The sequence below is a fragment of the Echiichthys vipera genome (genome assembly GCF_963691815.1).
Source record: "Echiichthys vipera genome assembly, chromosome: 6".
Taxonomy (NCBI): Eukaryota; Metazoa; Chordata; class Actinopteri; order Perciformes; family Trachinidae; genus Echiichthys; species Echiichthys vipera.
Window position 1 is genome coordinate 7,512,818 of NC_139831.1, and position 23,542 is coordinate 7,536,359.

A 23,542-nucleotide genomic window follows, 5' to 3' on the forward strand; every position below is an offset into this window, starting at 1 on the left:
ATTTTTGCACTCTTTGTTCATACGTTAGGTTTTTTCAGCAACAATTGTTTTTAACATTGATACAGTGCAAATGCACAATAGCACAACAGACACCATTAGGATACATACTATTTTTCAAAGTCAATACAGCAGAGTTTGACAATTTGTATGTTGGAATTATTTTTCGTTTGCTAAACATAAACATGTTTTCCTCCATTTAAGCCTTCAGTGTCCAAGAGACGACTTTTCTTCACTGGTAGGGACCCTTCAACACAGAGAGGCGCTTGGAAATCAATGGCAAGTCATTTTCCAAGTGTGGTCGACAACTTCTGAAAGGTCATGACGAGTGGTGAAGTAGGGCACTGTCAGCATCTGTTTCCCATTATGCCCAGGAGCAGTGTGATCATCTGAGTCAGTCAGTCCAGTCAACTTCATTCATACTCTTTTCAACTATGTGGCCATACTGAATGTATTGTGGCCATACTGCAAACCGGTGCTGATGTTAAACATGTTTACTTTGTCTTGATATGCATATTATATTAAGAAAGAGATAACCTAAGACCTGAGAAAATATCGCATTTTGCAATGTAAGACACAGAAGATACAGTGCCGTTCAACCCATCAGTTCACATCAACCACCAACACTCACCAGTGTTTCAAATTTATTCTTTGACAGATCAAAACAAAACAACGAACACTGACAACAGACACACTAAGAACATACTCGGATGGCTCAATATTGACTCCATCCATTTTCATATGTACCAATAAATTTATCTTTTAATATTAAGTAAACATATGCTCTTATCAGATGTATTTTTTAAATCTGGCGATTTTTGTCCTTTTGTCATATTTTTTAGTTTTTAAAAACTATTCATGATGAATTCAAAAAGGGCTTTTAAACTTCAGGTGCACAACTCGTGATGGCTTCTGATCATGGCGGCGCTGCTTCCTCAGCATCCCTCAATGGAGATGTCCATCAGGGCATTTTAGATTTGCACATTAGTAGTAATGCTCAAGCACAAACACCGGACATCCTCTTGACCCTCCCACACCCACCCCACCCCCCTAGCCTCCACACCAACTCTCCATCACCCATCCTTTATTCCAACAACCCAACCCTAACAGATTCTCTCATGTCACTGGTCCCTGCTTTCCATTTCCAACTCACTGTTTCTTCATAATCTCCCCTTTCCCGTACGTTTGTTTACTCGCTCTTCTTGGTGACAGCCGTGGCAGAAAATTTGGACTTGCCAAAATAGGCCTCGTAGAAGAACTGGACAAAGAGCACAAAGTAACTTAGGTACATGAGGGAGGACCACACAATGTTCTGCATGTGGGATGGACACTCCTGGCCCTGCTGCATCCACGAGTACACCAGGTAGTTGACCACACAGCCCATCAGCATCTGGGTGATCTGGGTCAGTGTGATGAACATGGCAAACTTGCGCGACACCTTGAAGCCAGCCGCCCGCAAGGCGTAATAAGAGTACATGACCGCGTGGACCAAGTAGTTCATGGTCATGAACCATCCGCCGCCAGCCACCATGTCTTTGTAGGAGTACCACGAGTAGAGGAGCACGGTGATGTGGTGGTACCAGTGGAGGAAGATGAGCTTCTGTTTCCTCAGGACGATGAAGAGAGTGTCGCCTGCAGGTATAATAGAGGAAGTTGGGTTGTTCAAGAGATGGAGGTTTGTTGCAGACTATGTACAGTAGAAAATATACATTGTTTGAAATGGGTCGAAAATGACCTATAATGCCACTCCTTACCAGTGTTGGGAGTAATGCATAACAAAGAAGAGTACTCAGAGAATTTCTTTCATGCAATGAAAATGTTAGTAATGCTTTTTAAGTAAATACTTGTTTAGTTAAGTTTTGGTAATGCAAAAAGTAATCTAACCAGTTACCTTTCTCAGCAGGTAACGATGTAACAAAAGTAGTTACTTTATTCTTAATGTTTTTGGCCCTTTTGGCTTATAGCAAAGCTGAAGATAGACAGGAAACGGGGGAGAGAGAGGGGTGACACGCAGCAAAGGGCCGCAGGTCGGAATTGAACGCTTTCAGCCTCTGTACATGGGGCGCCTGCTCTAACCATGAAGCCAGCCTGCGCCCAGTAACTAGTTGCTTTTTAATGGCCATAATTGTGTAATATACAGTACAAGTAACTAGTTACTTTTAAAAGTAACAATACCCGACACTGCTCCTTACTTACTATATGACCACTATGTGCATTTGGTAAAACAGTCGGCAGGAGCAATCCATTTGTGAGATAACATTTTGGTATAGCATTATACTATCGGCCTATAGGTTTGTAATGTCTAATGAGCGTGGGTTTAGTCTAACGATGGGTTACACTTCACTGGCAACAGAACAGATGCAATGAATGGGTGACTGAATTATAGTAATTGCAGTTCACCAACATTTATTTGCCATTTGGCAGTATTAGGTTTTAGCTGTTTGAAAGCCACGTCACTATAGATCACCATGCACAATATTATGCCAATGAAATAAATACAAAACAAAAACTTCACTTGGTGGTTTGTTCATTTACTTGGGAAAGATGGCTTATGGGAAACAATATGCTGTATTATACCCAGTATATGGAGACTGTGAGACATGCCATAAAAAAGGTCCTGACTTACCCAGTTCTGGTGCTTTACTTAGTACAAAGGCGTATGCCCAGAACTTGCTGACAGGCCCGTTGTAAAAGCTCTGGTCACAAACTGACTGTTTAAGCCCTTTGGTCATCAGGATGTACATCATGTAACTCCCAGTACGGATGGCACCAAATATACTACAAGGACAGAGAGACAAAACAGACATAAGAAATCATTGAAGAGAATGTGATTTTACTTTGTTACTGTAGCTGATGTGGAGTCTATGCCGTGTCAGTATCAGCTGAAGCTTTAGTGATGTGTTAAAAATATGCATCACGTTTCACTTTTTATCTGTTTTTTCCCGTTTTTTCTAGACCTCACAAAGAATCCTGACAAGTTATTAGTCCCAATGCAAGGCCCTAGATTTTCATGATTTTTTACACATTGTATTTACACCAATATAAGGCCCAAAACATGAATTATAACAAACAAATGATGGCAGCCCATTAATAAGCAAGTTTAAGTTATTCCATGGTTAAGTAAAGTAAATGAAAAGTAAATGTAGACAAATGCAGGTGCAAATGCCACTGCAACCATAGCATGACAGAAATATTCTATCAGCTGTCAGCAGCTTGAGGACCCAGGGAAGCCGTTTAGTGCCGTTTTAATTTTCACTTTAGTTTTATTGATCACACAAAGCCATTTAATTAAGCCACTAAGTGATCAAACTGTTTGAAAATTGATTTTTATTTGCTGGCATTAATAATGTTACCACTTTCTCACCTGAAAAGAGCAAGCGTGAGCGACCACAGCACCAGCGGTTTTCTCAACTCAAACTTCTCCCTCTGCTTCATGACATGGCGGCCCCCGAGGATAAAGGCAACGTAAAGTGCGGAGAAGAGAAACGACTTCTTCCTGTAAACACATAAAAAACAAAGAGCAAAGATTCACTTTTTTTGACTTTCCATTGCTTTTACCTACACAACGCAATGTGCCAATTATGTTTGTCATAATTAAGTTAACCCGATAAAATGAACACAGAAATCAGAAATGAGTCCGAAGACACAAAACAAGTCCATCCTAAAACTACACTATTCGCCATGAACATAGCATTTATTAGCTCATGTAACTCCACACTCTGTGCACATCACAAGACGTCCATCTAACCAAGGCTGGTAACGAACTGTGATACTTTTAAGCACAGCCCAAACTGCCTCTAGAGTCTATGGTATAGAGTATCAAAAATGCCTTGTTATTCAATATCTAAAGGAATCATTTTCCTCGCATCGGTGAGTCAATAAGTATGCAGCACGCTTGCACCAAGATCTAATAATTCTGGTGATTGGCTGTTGAAAGTAACACATCATAGAGTCATGCAGAAAAGATACTCCTTTACGCAAAAAGACGGGGCTAACGTGTGTTGACGTTTTTTGAGAGGCCTGACTAGTGTATGTCGCATTGGTGTAAAGGAGCTGAAAATAATAATAATAATAATAATAATAATTTGCTTGAACCTTAACTATATCCTGACTGCAAAGTAGCTGGACAAACGCTCATTTTACAGTTAATCGGTACACCAAAATATGTTTCTGAAAACACTATATGTTTGAGATTGGCAATACAGTAACATAATCTTGATTCATATCTAATCAGTGGTGTCTAGTTTTTCAGTTTGATCGGAGTTCGCGAGCAGTTATTGACGCTGCGTCAGAGCCTGCTCTTCTCTGAGTGGTCGTTGTAGGTCGGGAGCCGTGGGTTTGATGATGTCATTAGGAGCAAACAGAGGTAGAGAAACATGACTTTTTCACAGATTGTCTGTCTCATTGTGCTGTTGAGATATAGTGAGAGTTTCAGCAAATGTTAAAAAAACAAAATGTGACTTCAGCTATAATGGACCTTAGTTAAAAGCATTTTCACAATTGTTACTGAGGGCGTAGTGAGCATCACTCATGCCCTTTAAAACCTCAGATTTATAAGTTTGAAAATAAAGTCGTATAGCCAAGGTCTGATTCTCCCACTGCTCCTCTTCCACCAGTGCCACCATAATGAGTACAACATTCTGTGTACAGAACACAAACAATAGCTGTACTGACTTCACAAGCGATGCCTGAAGTAATGATTTAATGATTGGAGTCCCGCTCCAACGGTCCCTAAATGCTTAGCTTTCAGTTTACAGTTAATTCTTCTGTTCACTTCCAGCTCCCACCATCCTGTGATGCCTGTTTGCCTTAATTGACTTGTCAGAGCTGCTGTGCTACATGAAGTGGAGAGGACTTATGCTGAAGCACCACCTGGCCCAACCGAATCTAAAGAAAAGCATTTTCCAGTGCTCAGCACAATTACAAAACACAGGTGGTCTGACTTGACAGACTGGATGCTGAGTCGGACCAACAGCATATTGGGACTAGCAGCCTTGTCCAAAACACTGTTTGGTCTATTGTACAGTGAGCAGAGTAGTCTGGAGTAGCATTAGCCAAAAAAGTTAGGGAAAATAAACTTATGATGATGAGGTTGCGAGTGCTGGTGAGTAAGGCATTAGACCCACAGAAGGGTTCTCAGTAGGCCAGATGTAGAGAAGTGTGTAACTGTGAAAAAGAAGCATGTACAGCAACACCCTAGGAAAAAATAAATAAAAACATCCGGTCTGCTCTCAGGGGACAGTGCACAGAGACCAGAAATGAGGCATTCTGGGACAAAATAGCTCTGGGGATGATGAGTTGCCTAAAACTTGCCCAAAGAGTCAGGTTGTTTTTGTGCTGCATTTTAGAGGTTATACAAAGAGAACAATGTGATTCTAACATTAATCATCACATTAAAATGTATTACTCAGTGGAAATTAATAAATAATTCTATATGAAGGATGATGTGTTTTATTATAGCAAAGGCAAGTTAATCTTCTGGATATGAGCATCTATTCGCGGTCAACTTGTAATACTCTGCGTAGAAGCATACTGGTATGCTGGTCAAATGGTGTGTTCAAATCTCACACTACAAGCCCAAACATTTTCCACAAAACCGTGACATATGCAAACTGTAAACAGCAATCCATCCTGTTCTGTTTTGCAGCCTCAGCGGGGCACGGCAACAACAGCACTTTGTTTTGCTGATCAGGTGTGTAGCAAGGCAAGAAATGGGGTGAAAGTATGCATAGCCACAACTTGAAAAATGTGTTTCTGTGATACACAGAGTGAACTACATACCAGTATAACAGGAAACCTTTCTGTTACGTTTGTGTCACAGAAAAATGTGACACAATGTTCAACCTGATTTTTTACGTTCTAGTTCTGTAATATTGTTGTTGTGCAGTCATACAAGAAAGCCAGTCATGTGAAACTGAATGTCAATTAGCTGTGTTTCAGCCAATACCAGATTATCAAAAAAATTCAAGATCTACCTGATACCAATCATACAGATTGGCTTAGGGCATACCTACTTCCCATCTACATATTTAAAATATGACAAGCTGTGTATTTTAAAAAATTACATAAATATTGTTCTCCACTGCTCCTCACTGAAAGGAAAATGGTGCTCAGAATGTGAACTATGGCTTAACATCTTAACTGTAACCAAGTCAATAAAGATAGGAACAAAAGTACAATAACTGTCAGTTGTTTAACATAATGGACTTCATTGTGCATGTGAGAACGAAAGATGCCACTTTTTGTGTTCTTTCAGGAAGCCCACGGACTGATTCAGGCCACCTCCACAGAACAAAGGACAAAGCAGTCTAGTCAAAGTCGAAAGGAGCAGCTTTCACAGAATGACAACAGGGTTGGACCGCAGAATGCCATCACTGTTTCTCAACTACACACGAAGGTGGGGAGAACAGAGCAACACAAAATGCGCTGTGCCCTACATACTGTAGAAAGGCCGGTTGGACTGGAGAGGAGCAACGATCTCAGGATTCCTCTATTTCTTGAGAGGTTAGCTGATTTATATCTAGCTCTGTATCATGGCAATGTGGGCAGTGTGGGCAGTGTGTGCAGATGAACGGTGTTGGGCTTCCCTTTTTGGCTTGGAGAATAGGTCAATAGAGAACCACTGGATGCCACAAAACGCACCGTTTTGCATCATCATGATATGCCGAAATCGGCCAAATTTCCATCACAGAGGGAAGCCAAACACCATTCACACAGCCTGTTCGTTGCAGGACTGTTGCACCTTTATTACGCCCCGCCGTCCGTTGCAACTCTGAACTGGCAACGGAGGTATTCAGAGCCGTAACAGTGCAGAGCAGAAGTCTGTGTGAATGGAAAAGTCGGCAGGGCAGAACGAACACAGAAAAGTGTCAAAGCGGCATCCAAAGTAGCCTAAGGTTCACACACACACAGATGATGACGCGTCTTTTGCGTCCAGAACGCCGGCGTGTTCATTTCTTTCAAAGCTGTGTGTAAAGTCTGTAAGAAGAAATAACACATTCTCCCTCTTACAAGAGCCTTGCCTGGTCTGGTATGACCATTAGCTTATGGAGGCTAATGTTAGCTAATGCTAGCAAACTATAGATAGTTTGTTGTATGATGGACATTGGGTCTGTTTGCTTGTGTTACTGTTAAAATGTGTTTAGAATTTACCATGTTCCTGTAACTGTCACTTGTGGCCACATAAGTAAACAGCTTTATTGATATCTGTTCTCTTTCACTCTCTGTTCCGACTACTTTTGAATAATGTTTGAGCGCTGCTTGCACAGAGACAGAAGATCCAGCTCGAGCACAAAGGTATGGAGGAATTTTCTGGGCTTGTTTTCAGTGTTTTATCATCATTATGTACAAGTAGACTATGCCAGAGGTTAAGATTTGCATAGTCTGCTGTGTTGTTTAGAAGATGGCTCACACTGTCAGAAAAAAAAAAATAAAGGTCAAAGACACCCAAGGGCATGGTCAAAGCTGACAAGTTGGTTGAGGGTGGTGGGGGAGGTGCTGCTGTTGTCTTTGCTAAGGCCCTGAAGTGCCAGCTGCAGCCAAGCTATGTCTGCAGTCACGGGAATCTTTTTAAGACAACAGTGTGAACTCGCATCATCCCTTTAGACCCCACGGTGCCTCTACAGCTCTACTCTTGACCTTCAGTATTCAGATCCACCCGAGGAATTATACTTTCAACAGAATTTTCTACTAAATTGAACAAGTTGAATTGGACAACATGATATCTTCAATGGTCCAATGGCCAAAATAAATATCCTCACACAACAAACTGCCAAATAAAGTGGCACCATGATCATAAGAGGTTTTTTACTAATTATGAAGGCTTTGAAGAATGGATACAAGTTTAGACCAGCTCTACCAATAACTCTGAAATGGATGAAACAAGCTGACTTACTGATTCTGAGTTAAGACACATGATAGAAGAAGCCTATAACATCTTTTACCAGGCAATGACCAATTTCAATGACAGATTGAATAAATGTAAAACAAACAAAGCTTGGTGCAGAACCTCCGTTGCTGAACCCGACTTCTGACTTCTAACAACATGTCGGAGGGGTGTGGCGAGAGGCTCGACTCTGCTGTTTGTCGAAGTGGGCCGAGGCAGCACTAATGGAAAAACTACAACATCAGAGCTCTTTTGGGGAGGATCAGCACGGGCCAGCAACAGAATCAGCAGAGATTTATTGCTTACTGAAAGGTTGGAGACCAGCTGCTTTTCTCCAACTGAGATTTCCTCCAAATAACAGTAAACAGCAGTGTCCCAGTTCCACTGCATACGTTCGATATGTTCAAAGTATTTACATGAATTTGTGCACAGAAAACGTTATATAATGCAATACACTTTGTACTGTTTCAGTCTAATTTAATGAGTAAAATATCATTCTACAATAAAACTACCACTGAAGAGCTCAGCAGCTTTTCCCCTAGCATTCGGCAGTGGAGGTCATCACTCCAGGAATTCGATTGCTGCTGCAGAATCATCTAATTCCAAGTAATTACTTCATTAAAAAACTATATATTTTTTTTAATTCTTTTTTAAAACGAGGCAATTGGTCTCTGTGTCCTAACGGCACACGAGCGTCTCAACAACTCTCTCTGTTCACACTTATTCATAGAATGTGTGGAACGAGCTGTAAAAAAAATGCACCTGCAAAAGGTATACCTATGTCTCATGCATCAGCGGACTCGTAAGCAGCGCCGTCACTTCAAAGGGCCGCCATCTCCCATAAGCAGATGAATTTCCAGATGAGTAACTCTTCACAAGACTACTGTGACCCGTTTACCTCCACTGCTACAACTCCATCTTAGGGGAAACACTGCTTAGTTAGGTAGGTGTGGCATCTCTTTGTCCCATGTGTGATTGTTAACATTGGGTGAGATGCTGCGTGGTTCGGTCACCTTGTGTTGTTGCCAAATAATGCTGAATATCTGAGATAGTCAAAACAAGATGTCATATTTAAATAACATAAAATGACAAAGACTATAATCAAAACTTAAGTGCTGCCTGGTACCACTCTTGCTGAACAATACCCGCTCACAACAATTTATAATAATATGTTAATACGACGGTGTCACTTCAAAACTTCAAAAGACATCCAGTGAAAAAGGCACTGAGAAAAGGCATCAAAGCCCATTGACAATGATAGAGTAAACAAGTAGGCATATACATCATCTTAAAGTATGACAGTATATCACAAAAGAGGTGTATATCCATGTGGTTTTAGGTGGTCTGTGTACCTGCATGAAGCTTATGTAATACAGTTAGGAATAGGGATAAAAAATAAGGAAGTTATATTGTGAAACCCCTTCCCTCCCCCACTCTAGTGTTGTATAAAGCTGCAGGATAACCTGCTGTGAAACTTGGATCTGTATTAGCTGGTCCAGGAGTTTTCGCCCATTACGTAATCCTGAGTTAGCAGTCTGAGGATGAGTCTGCATGCCAGTGTAAGGGAGCCAGTATATAACCATCTCACCAAAGTGTGTGTTTAAAGTGTCACATATGCATAATGTGCTGCATGCACAACAACAGTGAGCATGTGTGTGTTGTCTGTATCTAAAACAGTGGAATTGCAGTGGAGTTATTGTGCCAAAGTGTAGGATGAGCAGCAAACCGCTAAGTATCACCACTATGCTGTAAATAAGACGTAGCTATTACAGAATAAGGTGTCATCCAGGAAGCACCCACTTCAATCCAGTTAGTAACATACCCAACGGTCACTGTTACTGCATGCAATATCTAGTGGTACTTTAAATTAACCAGGCTTGTAAGATTCTACCACAAATTGGTTTAGTTCATTCATCATCTGGTGGCCCACATTAAAGTACAATTGATTTGAAGAAACTGAAGAGTTTTTCAGTTGAGTGGTAATTATTTCAGCCTGTTAAGTGCTTAAGAATATCTTGAGTCGTGCTTATCCATGCACCTTGATTGCATCTCTATACTGTCCACTTAAAATATTATTTTTACTAAAGTCAACACAGGCAATCAAAACTGTTAAGGTTCTTTTCATAAGATACAGTGATAGAAGACAATTACACTACAATGTGTAACTACACTTAAAGGCTCTGTCTGTCCAAGCAACATTTACTTTTACTTTACTTAGACAAAAGCTATACAGCAGAGGTTGTGACCACTTGGGGTGCTAGGAACCAATGCTTTATAGAGCAGGTGCTAAATTTGTTCCCATCTTGTGCTCTACTAGCACCTAATAATGGCAAGCATGTACACAGTGAGGCATAAGTGTGACCTAATGCACATTCCCAGAACTAGATGGCAGTAATTCAATTATATACTGCATGCAAGGCATGCTATTCCACTGATTGGAAGTTGATGGAGATAACGTGCCAAGAAAATAGGGAATGCATTGCTTAGGCGGGGAAAAGTAGAGTGCTAGCCAATGTAAACTACTCCAGTTTCAAAATATTTTTAAAAATGCAAAAATGTAAATGCACAGTAACTCAATGCATATAAAATAAAATATACTGTACAAGAAACTACTCTTTCCTTTGTTTGCATCTTGTCTTTTCCTTGACAGCCTGAACTCTGGAAGCAGCCGTAGCAACACTCCAGGCAGACTTTAATTCCTAAGGAGCCAGCCCACATCTTCGTCTCACCAGTCGTGAGAAGGGGAGTAGCCCGAGGTGGACTCTGGGTTAACATGGTCAGAAGTGATCAGCATCATGTGCTGCTCTCGTTAAAATGGCAGCAGCATGCTGAAGCAAAACCGTGTAAATTTAAGGGTATGACCATCATGAATTGGTCTGGGAAATATGGATTTAATTTCTTAATTAGCGAAAAAATAAATGTTATCGCTTACTTTCATTTGATATGGTATTGAAGTCGTCATATTTGATTTAGCACTGAATAAGAAATCTCTTTGATAATTTTAATGGTAAGCTATGCATTAAATTAATTCAGGGCACAGGAAATAATATAAAAACACAAACAGAAGACAGCTATAAAATATTAACTAATTCTTGTTTCAGTTTGACACCTGAAATATATTTTTTTTTAATAACCATTTTAAAAATGGCTTCCAATTAACTATAAACCAACTCTCTTAAGTCTTCTATAGTATGGCTTTGAATTGTGCAGCCTTTGCTAGTTGCTCGTGTGAATTATTCCATTATTTCAGTGTAAGCCACTATGGAGAAATGAGCTTTAGCTACATTCTTCAGATAAAAAAAAGACCCATTCAACTGATTCTTTAAGAGGGAAAGAAAGGAGGCAAGCTAAGTAATGACCAATGAAATGATACCCTGATGCCAAACTCAGGACTCAGGTCTCATCCATCCAACAGCAGGGCTCAAGAACTCTTGGACAATAGACTTGACCACTCTTGGTTTGAATAAGTAACATGAGTCTAGGCAGGATGAGACTTATCTCCTCAACTCATCAAGTCCCACAGAAACCTGACCTTTGAGACTCATCCCTGAGCTATGATACTTCTGAACAACACTACTATAACCCCGATAGGGCAGTTGAATCATATAAACAGTAGAATTAAAACATTAACAGACAGAATAGACCACAACAGAAATCTCATTGTTCATCCTCACTGGTGCATATTCACTGCAGCTTTCTCAGGCTCTGCATCCCTTATTATCAACCCAGGGCAAAACCACCAGAGACACATCAAAAGTGCTGGGACCCATGGTGATGCTGTCTACCCCGGAGTTGTTTCAAAAACGGAGAACGCATATTCCAAGCAACCTGCATGGTAATTGGGAATGATGACGTCTGTGGGAGCACAGAGTGAGTCAGCAGGTTAAAGATGTGTGTACACCACACGGTAACAGCTCTCTTTTGGATGATAAAGCCAAACATTTTTGAACTGCAGCAGATTTTCCCCCATCACACAGAATCACATCAAATGCATCAATAGAAGGGGAAAACACAAATCCCAAATGTATCTTCACAATGCAAATGATCACCCTGATAATCATCGGTAGTTTATTACACAACAGTCTGTTGTTGGATCATTTTCATTCGATTATTTTTCAATGAGATTTTTTCACCACGTCAAACTGTGAGCAATCTGTCTGGTCGATGCAGCAGAGCAGCTAAGATTGTGATATCCGTATAGGTAGGGAGATAGGATCTTCATAAAGCAACATGCCAGATGTTTAACTCTAATGGCTACAGTCCAAACATTATCAGAGACCTTGGCTGGGAGAACTGCCATCTCTCGACACTTGTCATATATCACCAGTAAAATTAGAATAATAACATATACAGCAAAGATTAACACATCAGATGTTAAATTGAATGTTGTTTACTCGTGAAAGCATGTAAAAGTATTGTATTTCATAGAAAATCAGACCTTGACCACTTCAGAAATTCATACCATAATAATAAAGCACAATGCCTAAAACAGTTACACAAGTAAATCTTTACAATACAGTGTCAGAAAATGTGTACAAGCTAAATGCAATCAGTGGATTTTGGATCTTTTTTTTGTTAAAAGTGAAGAGTGAAGAAAATGTCACCCAGCTGACATGCCAGGTTCAATGGAACGTAAATGTAGCTGCCTCGCTTCACTTTGCACTTTCTCAGGTGCCATGTGATGCTGCTGACTTCTCCTGAAATAACAGGAAAGCACACAAGCAGTAACAGTAATCTCTGATGAATAGAATATCAGAATATCTTTTTCGTATACCGTGTGCAGAAACGACTGTTATTTGATCTGCGCCATCAATCTTTCCAGAATGTTTATTGCGATCGCTGATGACGGGAGTTGGCTTCCCACAGTTTTATGAGAAACAAGTTTGACAAACTGTGTCACCTCTACCGTGTTGTTTGTGCTGTGTGCTAAAAAAAAAAAGAAGGTATGTACAACATGCATGTCTTTCAACTGTATGACCAATATACTGTCCTGCTCCTACACTGCCTCAAGGGGTAATGGTATTTTTTATAATATTAGTTAAAAAGGAGGGATAAAGGGTGATGCTCTTGTTGTCACTAAACAACAGCATCAACATCCATGTCCACTTGTTTGTCTTCCTTTTCCTAGTCTTCTGACAACTGGTTGGTTAATCATCCTTTCTTCACAATGCTGAGCTATCTGCAGCCAGTCTCAAGGGAACACATCAGATCATTGTACCAGTCTCTAGTCATCTCTGCAGAACAATGACATGTGTACAGAGCAGAGTGTTCAAAGATGTTTCACGAGTCTCTTTTGAAACACATGCATAACATACATGCATAACTGTAGGTAAGGACTTACAGAAAGTTCCTCTCAAAAACAAAAACGTCTTACTTTGCGTATCATCCCTAAAAGTGATTTTTTTTTTTTTAAAGTGACACCTCCTAAAAGGTTAAACCAAAGATTCTCCATACTAAAGATAACACATTTCCACTATACCAATGGAAATGGCATGAAATGGTATTCACTTCCTGCCTCCAGAGTGGGCTCGGCCTCGTTTGGAAGTAGAGTGAACGTCGTGTGGATGGGTGAAAAGTCGTATGAGCATAATGTATTCATATTTTATTCTGCCATAATTATACTGTACACACATAACAATATACATATATTTATTATTAGAAAGATGTGTTGTCTGTGGTGTACCCGACGTTACCTTAGCTGTGTTTCCAGATTTCGCATGAGTTTGTTGCTGAGACAGAAACAAACGTTTATTTTCTCCTGATTTGTCCGTCTGAAATGCCGTTTTAATGTAAGAATGTTCGGGAGATACGTGGCCTTTAAAAAATGGGTTTTTATATTTACTTCAGTGATTATGCTGCGAAGGAATGGGTCATAATCTGTGTTCACGTTCACCTCTCCCATTCGAATCAATGCATTCAGGACCTGCTGCTAGTCTCCTAGAGAGGCACTGGCAACACACGTGACACAGATGACACAGGAAATTACCATGAATTGCAACATCTCGTCTCTGAAACATATCTGGCTACCCTGAGAACAGTACATGAATTGATTATGAGATTGGACTCCTGCTAAAGAAGCTAAATTATTTCTGTCTCATTTTAACAACTCAAATTATGAATATGAAAGAAGTTTTTCCTGAATGATGTATCGTTTCATCATCAGCACTACAACACGCCCAAAGAATTGAACGCACTGTAAGGCAAATTGAGTACAAACAGTTCTGGATAGAAAGACTACAAAACAGTCATCACAACAACATCACTAGTCATGAATATAAACAGTCTAATGCTGTGGTTATCGAACTGTGTACATGACGTAAATCTTCAGCTATAATCAGTCTATCTCAAGGACCACCACTAAGACCAATGTTAAATTACTGCAGCGTAGGCCGACACTATTCAGCTACAGACAGGAAGGTTTATTCCTAATCAGAAGATTATTTATTGTTGACTGTCTTGAGTCACAGCCACGCTGTAGGAAGAACATCAGAACTGACATGTCAGTGTTTTCAAACCAATCATTTCACCTCTGCTTACTATCTTGCAATCCCAGTTTAGCTCGTAATTCATGACCGTGACTACATAACAGGCTGATATTGGAACAAAAATATGAAAGAAAATGCTAAACTTTTTTTTAATTACATTTCAAATGATCTTAAAAGTATAGGTGTTGTTCTTGGTGTTATATTAATTTAGTAATTAATGTTTCCTTTTTAATACTTTGGAGATTCCTTCAAGTACCACCAGAGAGAGTTTGCGTACCAGGGGTCTAATGCATCTGAATGTATGCTGATTTAAACACTTCAGTGCAGAACTCATGCATTTTCCCATGTTATAACTTTAATGACCTACTTGAAACAACAACAGTAGCAATGCATACTTATTTTTAAATTTAAAAAATGTTGTCTCACTGAACTAATCGTCAAAAAGAGCTTCATATTTTTTCTTCTCCGCATGACGTTTGCCTTCAAACTAGTTTATTTTCATTCTTTTTGCCTCAGCCTTAGGTCATAAAACCGCGTCATGCTCAGTCAGTTGCTCCCAGAACATATTAAATGTGATTAACAACCTTTCAAATCCCATTTCTGTGGCTGTTGCTTCGTTCGCCCATGTGCACTGGCCCAGTCTGACATTCTTCACTACATGAGCAGCAGAGAGTCAGCACAGATCAGCTGCGATGTGATTGGCTAATACTCTGTCAGCCGACATCAGAAGATTAACGTTATTGGTCGATTGTCAGTACCAGGGTATGGACAGCTCCTACACACTGCTCCCATGCTGTGTCTCTCTCTCTCTCTCACACACACACACCCAAACACAGATTTCCTTTCAATGAATAAGAGCTCAATCCAAATGTGTGTTAAAAATAATATGTTACTGTGGCTCTTTTCTACAGGCAGATGAAAGCCTTCTGCTCACCGTATGCTGTTTTTTTACAAACCCAGCGCCACTGAATGCTAAATGAGGCTTGCTCTATCTTAACGCATGACTCATTTTGTTTTGCTTCGAACCATTTCTCTGGTCAAACTGGCATGGAAATGGGCAATAATGACCCTTCACTGAGTTCATGCAAAGATGGTTGGATGAACCAGCCTCAATGCAACTGCAGAGCAATATTTACTTAACCCCAGTAGCCAGAGTGAAAGATCAGTCTTGGATAATGTTGTCGTTTGTGAAAAGCCCTGCAGACACGGCCCTGGGCAAACATGATACCTCAGTTTTTATCTGAAGTCACAGCCATTACGGGAGGGTTTTATGAAATACGCTGCAACTTACTCTGTTGGAGCTTGTTCAGTTATGAGTTAATCAGTGTTGCGTACTCTTTTGTCCCAAAAGCGTCATCGTTTTCACAACTGACACAATTAGTCTATCAATCGATTCGCTGATTGAGAGAAATTTGCCAATTATTTTGATGGTTAAAAGACCAAACAGTCTCTGATTCCAGCATCTATAATGTGTGGATTTGCTTTTCTCTGTTTTATATCATTGTAAAATGAAAATATTTTGAGTTTGGGGGCCGTTGGTTGGAGAAAACTAGCCGTTTGAAGATCCCCAAAGCAATTTCAGTCAAAACCAACTGGACTTGGTTATTTGTGTAATAATAAATAAATAACCAAGTCAAGTTGCTTTTGACTGAAATTGCTTTTGGGGATAACAACGACCTGGACAAATGAGAACATTCACAGGCTGTTTGAAGATGTTACTGTGAACTCTGGGGTGCTTGTTATGGACAACTTTCTCTTTTTTTCTGATATTTTATAGTCTAACAGATAGAACAACACTAAAAATAATACTTGGTTTCATCCCCAAACATTCAGATCATAAATTACTCAAAATAGAGATTTGAAAGACCTTACAATAACGTGGTAAACTTTTATTATGTACAACACTGTGGTTTTACTGAGATACCTGTGGTAGCTTTTAGTAAAAATAACCAAAACCATCTCATGTAGGGAGAAAACCCAGGATTGGTTGAATATGCTACTGGGCCAGTGGCTGTCTAATGGATGAGGCAGCTGGAGCCATGGATGACCTTTCCAATAGTATCGCGGTAACTGATGCCGGGAGAATAAATCACAGGAAATCACGGGAAATCAAGGACAAACCCTGCCCGTTAAAGACGCACAACGCTACGGCGGAACGAAGTGTCCCGTGAGTTGCGTCTGCAGCGTCGCATTCGCACGCGGCTGAAGGCCTGCGTGAATTTCTTCATTTCACGAAGCGCGAGCAGCAAATTTGCGGATGATGACAGGGAGCCCGATATAACAGGATACGGCGAGGTTTTAATCTCGGGTGAGCGAGGCTGGGGCATGTGCACGGTGATACAGCCTCCCAAGTGACACCGAGCACGTACACACCGCGTTGAATTCGCCGCGGAAAAGCGTAAAGTGTAGTGTGGTGGTATTAAAAAAAAACAGGCACACTGTAGCCCTCCTTACCAGTTCTCCTGCATCCATCGGATGGCTTCGTCCTCGTTGAACTGTCTCTCGAATTCGTACTCTTGCAGAGCTAGCACCGACATGCTCACCGCTGCTGTGTGTCTGTCCGCGCCGCTGAAACAAGACGATTCTCGGCCGAGGTGGGTTTTTTTCTGGTTCACTCTCAGTCTGTGTGTTTTCCTCGCTCAACTCTTGACTCGCATCGCTCGTGCTGCTGTCTGGACCTCGCGGTTCGTGCGCGAGCAGCTCGGTAGTCGCGGCACCTTCCTCCTCGCCCGGCTGGCCTACGCCCTCTTCCTCAGGGAGGCGCGCTCCGGGTCCTAACGCCGCCGGGTTTGCTCTCCCTTTGTCATTAATTGGAGCCTTTGAAATTCAGTTCAGTTTGACGGTTTGATTCAGTTCATTTCAGGTTTTGAATTGTGTTGTCTTTATTGTCATTGTACCGGTGCAACGACATTTACAGTGCAACCCCTTAAAGTGCAGAAATAATTTAACATTAAAAGCATCAAAAAGAATAGGCTAGACCTTTAGAAGACACGTTTAAAAAGACAAACTTACACACCAACACACACAAACACACACATCGTAGCAGCTTAAGGAGACAAAACAAAAAACAGTAGATTGCAGAGACCCTGAGCATCATGTACCATCATAGGTAAAGGTGTTTGCGGTGTTAAGCACTGTTATAGACCCTGAGCATCATGTACCTTCATAGGTAAAGGTGTTTGCGGTGTTAAGCACTGTTATAGACCCTGAGCATCATGTACCATCATAGGTAAAGGTGTTTGCGGTGTTAAGCACTGTTATAGACCCTGAGCATCATATACCATCATAGGTAAAGGTGTTTGCGGTGTTAAGCACTGTTATAGACCCTGAGCATCATGTACCATCATAGGTAAAGGTGATTGCGGTGTTAAGCACTGTTATAGACCCTGAGCATCATGTACCATCATAGGTAAAGGTGTTTGTGGTGTTAAGCACTGTTATAGACCCTGAGCATCATGTACCATCATAGGTAAAGGTGTTTGTGGTGTTAAGCACTGTTATAGACCCTGAGCATCATGTACCATCATAGGTAAAGGTGTTTGTGGTGTTAAGCACTGTTATAGACCCTGAGCATCATGTACCATCATAGGTAAAGGTGTTTGTGGTGTTAAGCACTGTTCTAGACCCTGAGCATCATGTACCATCATAGGTAAAGGTGTTTGCGGTGTTAAGCACTGTTATAGACCCTGATCATCATGTACCATCATAGGTAAAGGTGTTTGCAGTGTTAAACACTGTTATAGACCCTGAGCATCATGTACCATCATAGGTAAAGGTGTTTGTGGTGTTCAGCACTGTTATAGACCCTGAGCATCATGTACCATCATAGGTAAAGGTGTTTGTGGTGTTAAGCACTGTTATAGACCCTGAGCATCATGTACCATCATAGGTAAAGGTGTTTGCAGTGTTAAGCACTGTTATAGTCTATTAGTCCTGAAACATCTGCCCCAGGGTAATAACTCAAAGTGTGGGTGGCCTGGATGGGACAAATTCCTTAGGGCGCACTCACACTGCCCTTCCTTAGAATGTTTTTAGCCCTACTAAGACGCAAGAGCTGTACAGTTCTTCCAAAATGAGTATAGAATTTGATGATACGTAGAAATGCAGAAATTATCCATGCTGCCCTACAAAGCCAAAGTGCAGTAACGACGAAATGCTTTAAAACCAGTGGTTCTCAAACTTTGTACGTGAAGTAGCACCTCAGTAAATATCAGGCTCTCTCAAGTCCCACCACTAAGAACAATGTTCAAATACTGCAGTGTAGGCCGAAACTATTCAGCTACAGACAGGAAGGTTTATTCCTAATCAGAAGGTTATTTATTGTTGACTGTCTTCAGTCACAGCCACGCTGTAGATGAACATCATAACTGACATGTCCGTGTTTTCAAACCAATCATTTCACCTCTGCTTACTTTCTTGCAATCAAAGTTTAGCTCGTACCTCATTATTAATTTTTCCTTTTTTATACTTTGGAGATTCCTTCAAGTACCACCAGAGAGAGTTTTGGTACCACCAGTGGTACCAGTACCACAGTTTGAGAACCAGTGCTTTAAACGATAAAAAAATGGCTTCGAGGTTTGTTTACTGTTCCAACAAATGAATAGTTGACACATCTATGATGGATTATGTTTCACAGGTATGCCATGGTATAGTTTTTATCCAAGTCAATCCTAACCGGCATATTTTCAAGCCCAAAATGGTGCAGCACTCACGTAATTAGTGATTTCGTAATTACTGCACTTTTAGGCTTTGTAGGGCAGCATAGTTTAGTTATGTTCAGTACAACCTGTTACTCCCCATTCCCCTTTAGATCATCCTGGGGCTGCACTGTCATCAATCACAATTCCACAAAGCCCAGTTTGACATATTATAATTGCTTGTTTTGTTTAACCAACAGTGCTGACCTCACAGTTTTCAGTCACTGTAATAGACGACCAAGAAACCAGAGAAACATTCTCACAGATGCTCGCCTATACTTATAATAACCATTTAATTTTAGGCATTTTTGCTTTAACAAAATGACCGATCCATCATCAAGATACTTTCCAATCCCTCAAAGGACTAGTCAACCAATCGTTTCAGCGCTAATTCAATCTTTCTATTCACAAATTTTATTTCAATTAAGTGGCAGAAGAAGTATTCATGTCTTTTACTTGCATAAAAGTAGAAGGGTGTCACATTGCATGCAAAAGCCATGTACTTAAAGTGCAAACATACATACTCAATAGAATGTACTTTGTCAAAATAGATTCAGATTAAAAACTCGAACTAGAAGACAGTGGAACAACTTCTTCCCCAGAGCTGTGACCTCCATCACCCCCTCTGCACACACACACAATCACGAATAACTGATACACACTTCTGCACTTTCACCTAAACACACATACACTTTAATATTGTGGCTGTTACTGTTGATTTTGTTTTTGATGTGTTGTGTCTGATTGTTTGTTGTCAGTTGTTTAGGTCTGTTTTTATCTGGTTTTATGCTGAGGAGGCTTAATTCTGTCCGGGCTGTCTACTCCTGAAGCCAAGCCTGAGAAACCAGCATGGTATGAGAATATTTTGCAGATAGTAAAGTAATATTAAAAAATTAAATAAAATGAGTTTTAGCAGATCATGTAATTAAAAAAAGCTTGGAGCACAAATAGAGCATGACGTAGCACTTTCTTGCACAATTACTGTCCCTTTCCCAATGTTTCAAAAGACTGTTGTAATGACTGCCGTATCAACCTTTACAGGTGGGAGCTATTTCTTCATCTGGCAAAAAGACAAATAGGTGGGGTAAGTTCTCTTGGCACCGACTGTTTGAACTTTTACCCAGATACTGCCTACACTACAGGGCTGCAGACACATGCAGACGCATGCATATAGTGTGAGAGCTGCACGAATTAATCCTTCCTCTTGAGAAATGAGGAACTTCCGGTTCCACCACCTCAAAGTCAGTGTTTTGTCTTTTCATGCGCGTTTGGTAAGATTCCTGAAATGAGGTCTGTGGTCGACACAGGTTTAAGAGGTTTTCACGTACACAGAGAAAACTTCAGAAAATACCTCACTTGTGAATTTTGAAGCTTTTATGTGTCTTAACATGGTGGTTGCTAACAAGTAGCTAAATGAGACTATAGACAGACATTGTCAACAATCAAGTAAAATCAGTTGGAAGCTCTTTGGAAGCAAGTGGTGGTGACCATCATGGGACTGTGGTGCAGTTCATTTATAACCTTTTTAGGGGTCCAAGCCCGAGCGGGCTGGGGCCACGCGATGCAAGCACCAGCGTGGCTCCTAGTACCAGCGGTGCTGAGAAGCCTATTCTTTTCACAAGGATTTTTATTTTATTTTTTATTTTTTCCAATCGGTAAAAGTCATACTGCAGACTACACCGTACAAGTTATGGAGGTGAAACTTTAAACTTTGCTTCAGAACCCTTGCAAGTACAGCAGACACCCAAAATGACACGTCCACCAGCAGGTAGCGCTATAATCAAGTTTTACACGTTTTTGCCTGTAACTCCCACATCGTACCTCACGCATTCAAAATTCTTACATTCAGGCGTTCCCTGAACCTACGTGAATCTCGAGATATAGACCACGCCCATTTCCGCCTAGACTTTTTTCCCGCACTATCATGATATATGCAAAAGCTACTTTTTTGAACTCCTCCTGGGCCCTATGAAACTTGGTACACGTAATGTTTAGATGGTCCTGACCAAAAGTTATCAAAAGAATTTCGATACTCTTATAAATGCGAAGTTATAAAGGAACAACTTCCTGTAGATAACAGTCAAAACAGGAAGTGCTGCGTATCTTCCTCAAATTGTGTCGGATAGACACAAAACTTCTTAATCTAATGTCTTTCTGAGGCCTTCTACAAAATTTCACACCAACTAACTACTAGGTGGAGCTGTTATGCAGAATGTATCATATTTGAGCAATTATAGGTCAGATTAACAAGAAACTTAGAACAATAGTTTCTGATGCTCGTCTGAGACTTAGATAAAAATATGAAATTAATCATCCAGGAGGTGGCACTGTTTTGAATATCGCTCATACTGGAGCATTAACCGTACAAGTTATGGAAACAAAACTTTCAGGGGAGATAAAGACTGGTGCCCCACAGAACACACCAAAAATGTCCACTACAAGGTGACGCTATAATCAAGGAAAAGGCTTTTTGACCTCTAACTTCCACATCGTATATTGCAAATATAGATTTCTTACAGCCGCATGTTCTCTGAAAGGCGCTGAATCTTGAGATTTAGACCACAGCACATTTTTGCCAAGTATTTTTGCACAAAATTGCAAAAAATGAAAAACCTATTTTCTCAAAATCCTCCTAGGCTAAGAGTCCGATCACCACGAACTTTGCATGAGTAATCATGTACTCGTCTTGATGAAAAGTTATCAAAAGAATTGTAATAGTCCAAAAAATGTGTATTTTATGAAGAAACAACTTCCTGTATGTTGTACTGATAACAGGAAGCATTGTATATCTTTGCAATAATTAGTCCGAATAACATCAAACTCAGAGTAACAGTTGTCCATGGAAACTTCATGCTCCGCGCAAAATTTGAGGTTACACAAAATTGAAAAATAAACAAACCATGTCAAAAATATTTGAAACCTACTTTCGCAAACTCCTCCTAGGCCAAGAGTCTCATCAGCATGAAATTTTGTACACAATCTTTCTAAAGCTACAATCAAAAATTATCAAAAGAATAAAACATTTTCAGCACCGATGTGCAGACTGTGCTCTCTGACATACTTACCTTTGGATGGTGTGCTGATGATATCATTTGATGACCTTGCAGCTTTACTGACTTTCAGCACATTCACCCATGATCTTATATCCTTGGCCAAAAATCCCCTCAATATGGATTATTTCTTTGATAGTCTCTTCAGATAGTTTACCGCATCATCAGCATATGTCTGTGCAAATCATCTGGAAAAAAATTTGCCCAGAACTTGAACAGTTTGTCATTGGTTCTTTCTACTAAAAGCAATTTACTGACATTTAGCTTTCAAACCACAACTGTGTGCCAAGCTAAGATATTTTCTCAGAAAAACAAGTAAAAGTTTCCAGTTGAGGGCTTTATTATCTTCTGTGAGCAGAGAATCAACTCGGTAACAAATCATCTTTGCACTCACATCTGAAAGTGGGTCACCAAATCTACACAGCACCCACTGTCTATCCATATTCCCTCCTATCCTGTCTGAAATAACAACCGGGGATGTGCTAAAATCCATAATGGCTCGTTTTGCGTCAACACTCGTCTTTATCGGAGTTCAGCGTATCTCTGATAATACAATCTTCAGCGACTTCCTCCACGTAGACAGGACAAACACTGTTCGCCTGAACACAATAACCACATTGCCATGACACAGACCTGGATTAGAATGGGTAAAGTATCGCTTTACGTAAGATTTGTATTGTGTCACTACAAAATCACATTAAAATCACATCCATTGAAAGGTAAATAATATTTGTTGTCTTACGTTATGAATATAATATATAAAGATACAGGGTGAAAAAAGTATGTCTTCCTCTTCATGAACTTCTTGATAATGTTGAACAATGTTAACAAAAGGGTGACACTGAAGAGGAGCTCCACAGATCGGACATTGACGGTGTGGAGGGTGGGTTCAGCAAAAGTGAGATATTTAGATATTGCCTTGTTTTGTCATTGGACTTTATGGACCCTCAAATCTTGCCACATGATTTGTCACTGAGCAGTCACTTTTATTTCATCATTGTGTGCATGGTTGAAAGTCAAAGAGAGACTGGTTGGCATGTGATCAGGGAAAGTGGACCAGTAAATCAATTGGAGTAATAAGTGTTGGAGCACAATCCCACTTTTCTAAGCATATTTAATGCAGAATTTCTGCTTTATATTACAACTTAATTCAGTAATGTAGTCCTACAAGATTAATGAATTGGCTCAAAATGTTAAAGGGTTTTGCTATTGAGTTCACATGTGAGAATCTGTTTATACGGTATATAACTAGCATACATTATCTAGGCTAATTGTAATTTGTAACATATTGTATGCGTGTCATATGGCATATGGCATATGAGAGAGGGGCAGACACACATCAAATGGCCATGGGTTGAATTCAAAGCCCAGCTGCTGCCAAAGACTCAGCCAACATGAGGAACAGGCTTTGCAGGTGGTAACCCCATA

The 23,542-nt window shown here is 40.3% G+C and overlaps 1 protein-coding gene across 1 annotated transcript; it reads right to left on the reverse strand.

Annotated features, from left to right (window-relative positions):
* Positions 1 to 624: 624 nt before the first annotated feature.
* elovl6 (ELOVL fatty acid elongase 6) lies at positions 625 to 17,062 on the reverse strand. Its single transcript, XM_083915221.1, has 4 exons — positions 16,822 to 17,062; positions 3,362 to 3,493; positions 2,624 to 2,775; positions 625 to 1,629 (listed from the first exon to the last, which is right to left on the reverse strand). Exons 1-4 carry the CDS (start codon positions 16,902 to 16,904, stop codon positions 1,187 to 1,189), a joined length of 810 nt encoding a protein of 269 aa, XP_083771347.1. The 5' UTR covers positions 16,905 to 17,062; the 3' UTR covers positions 625 to 1,186.
* Between the last annotated feature and the right edge of the window lie 6,480 nt (positions 17,063 to 23,542).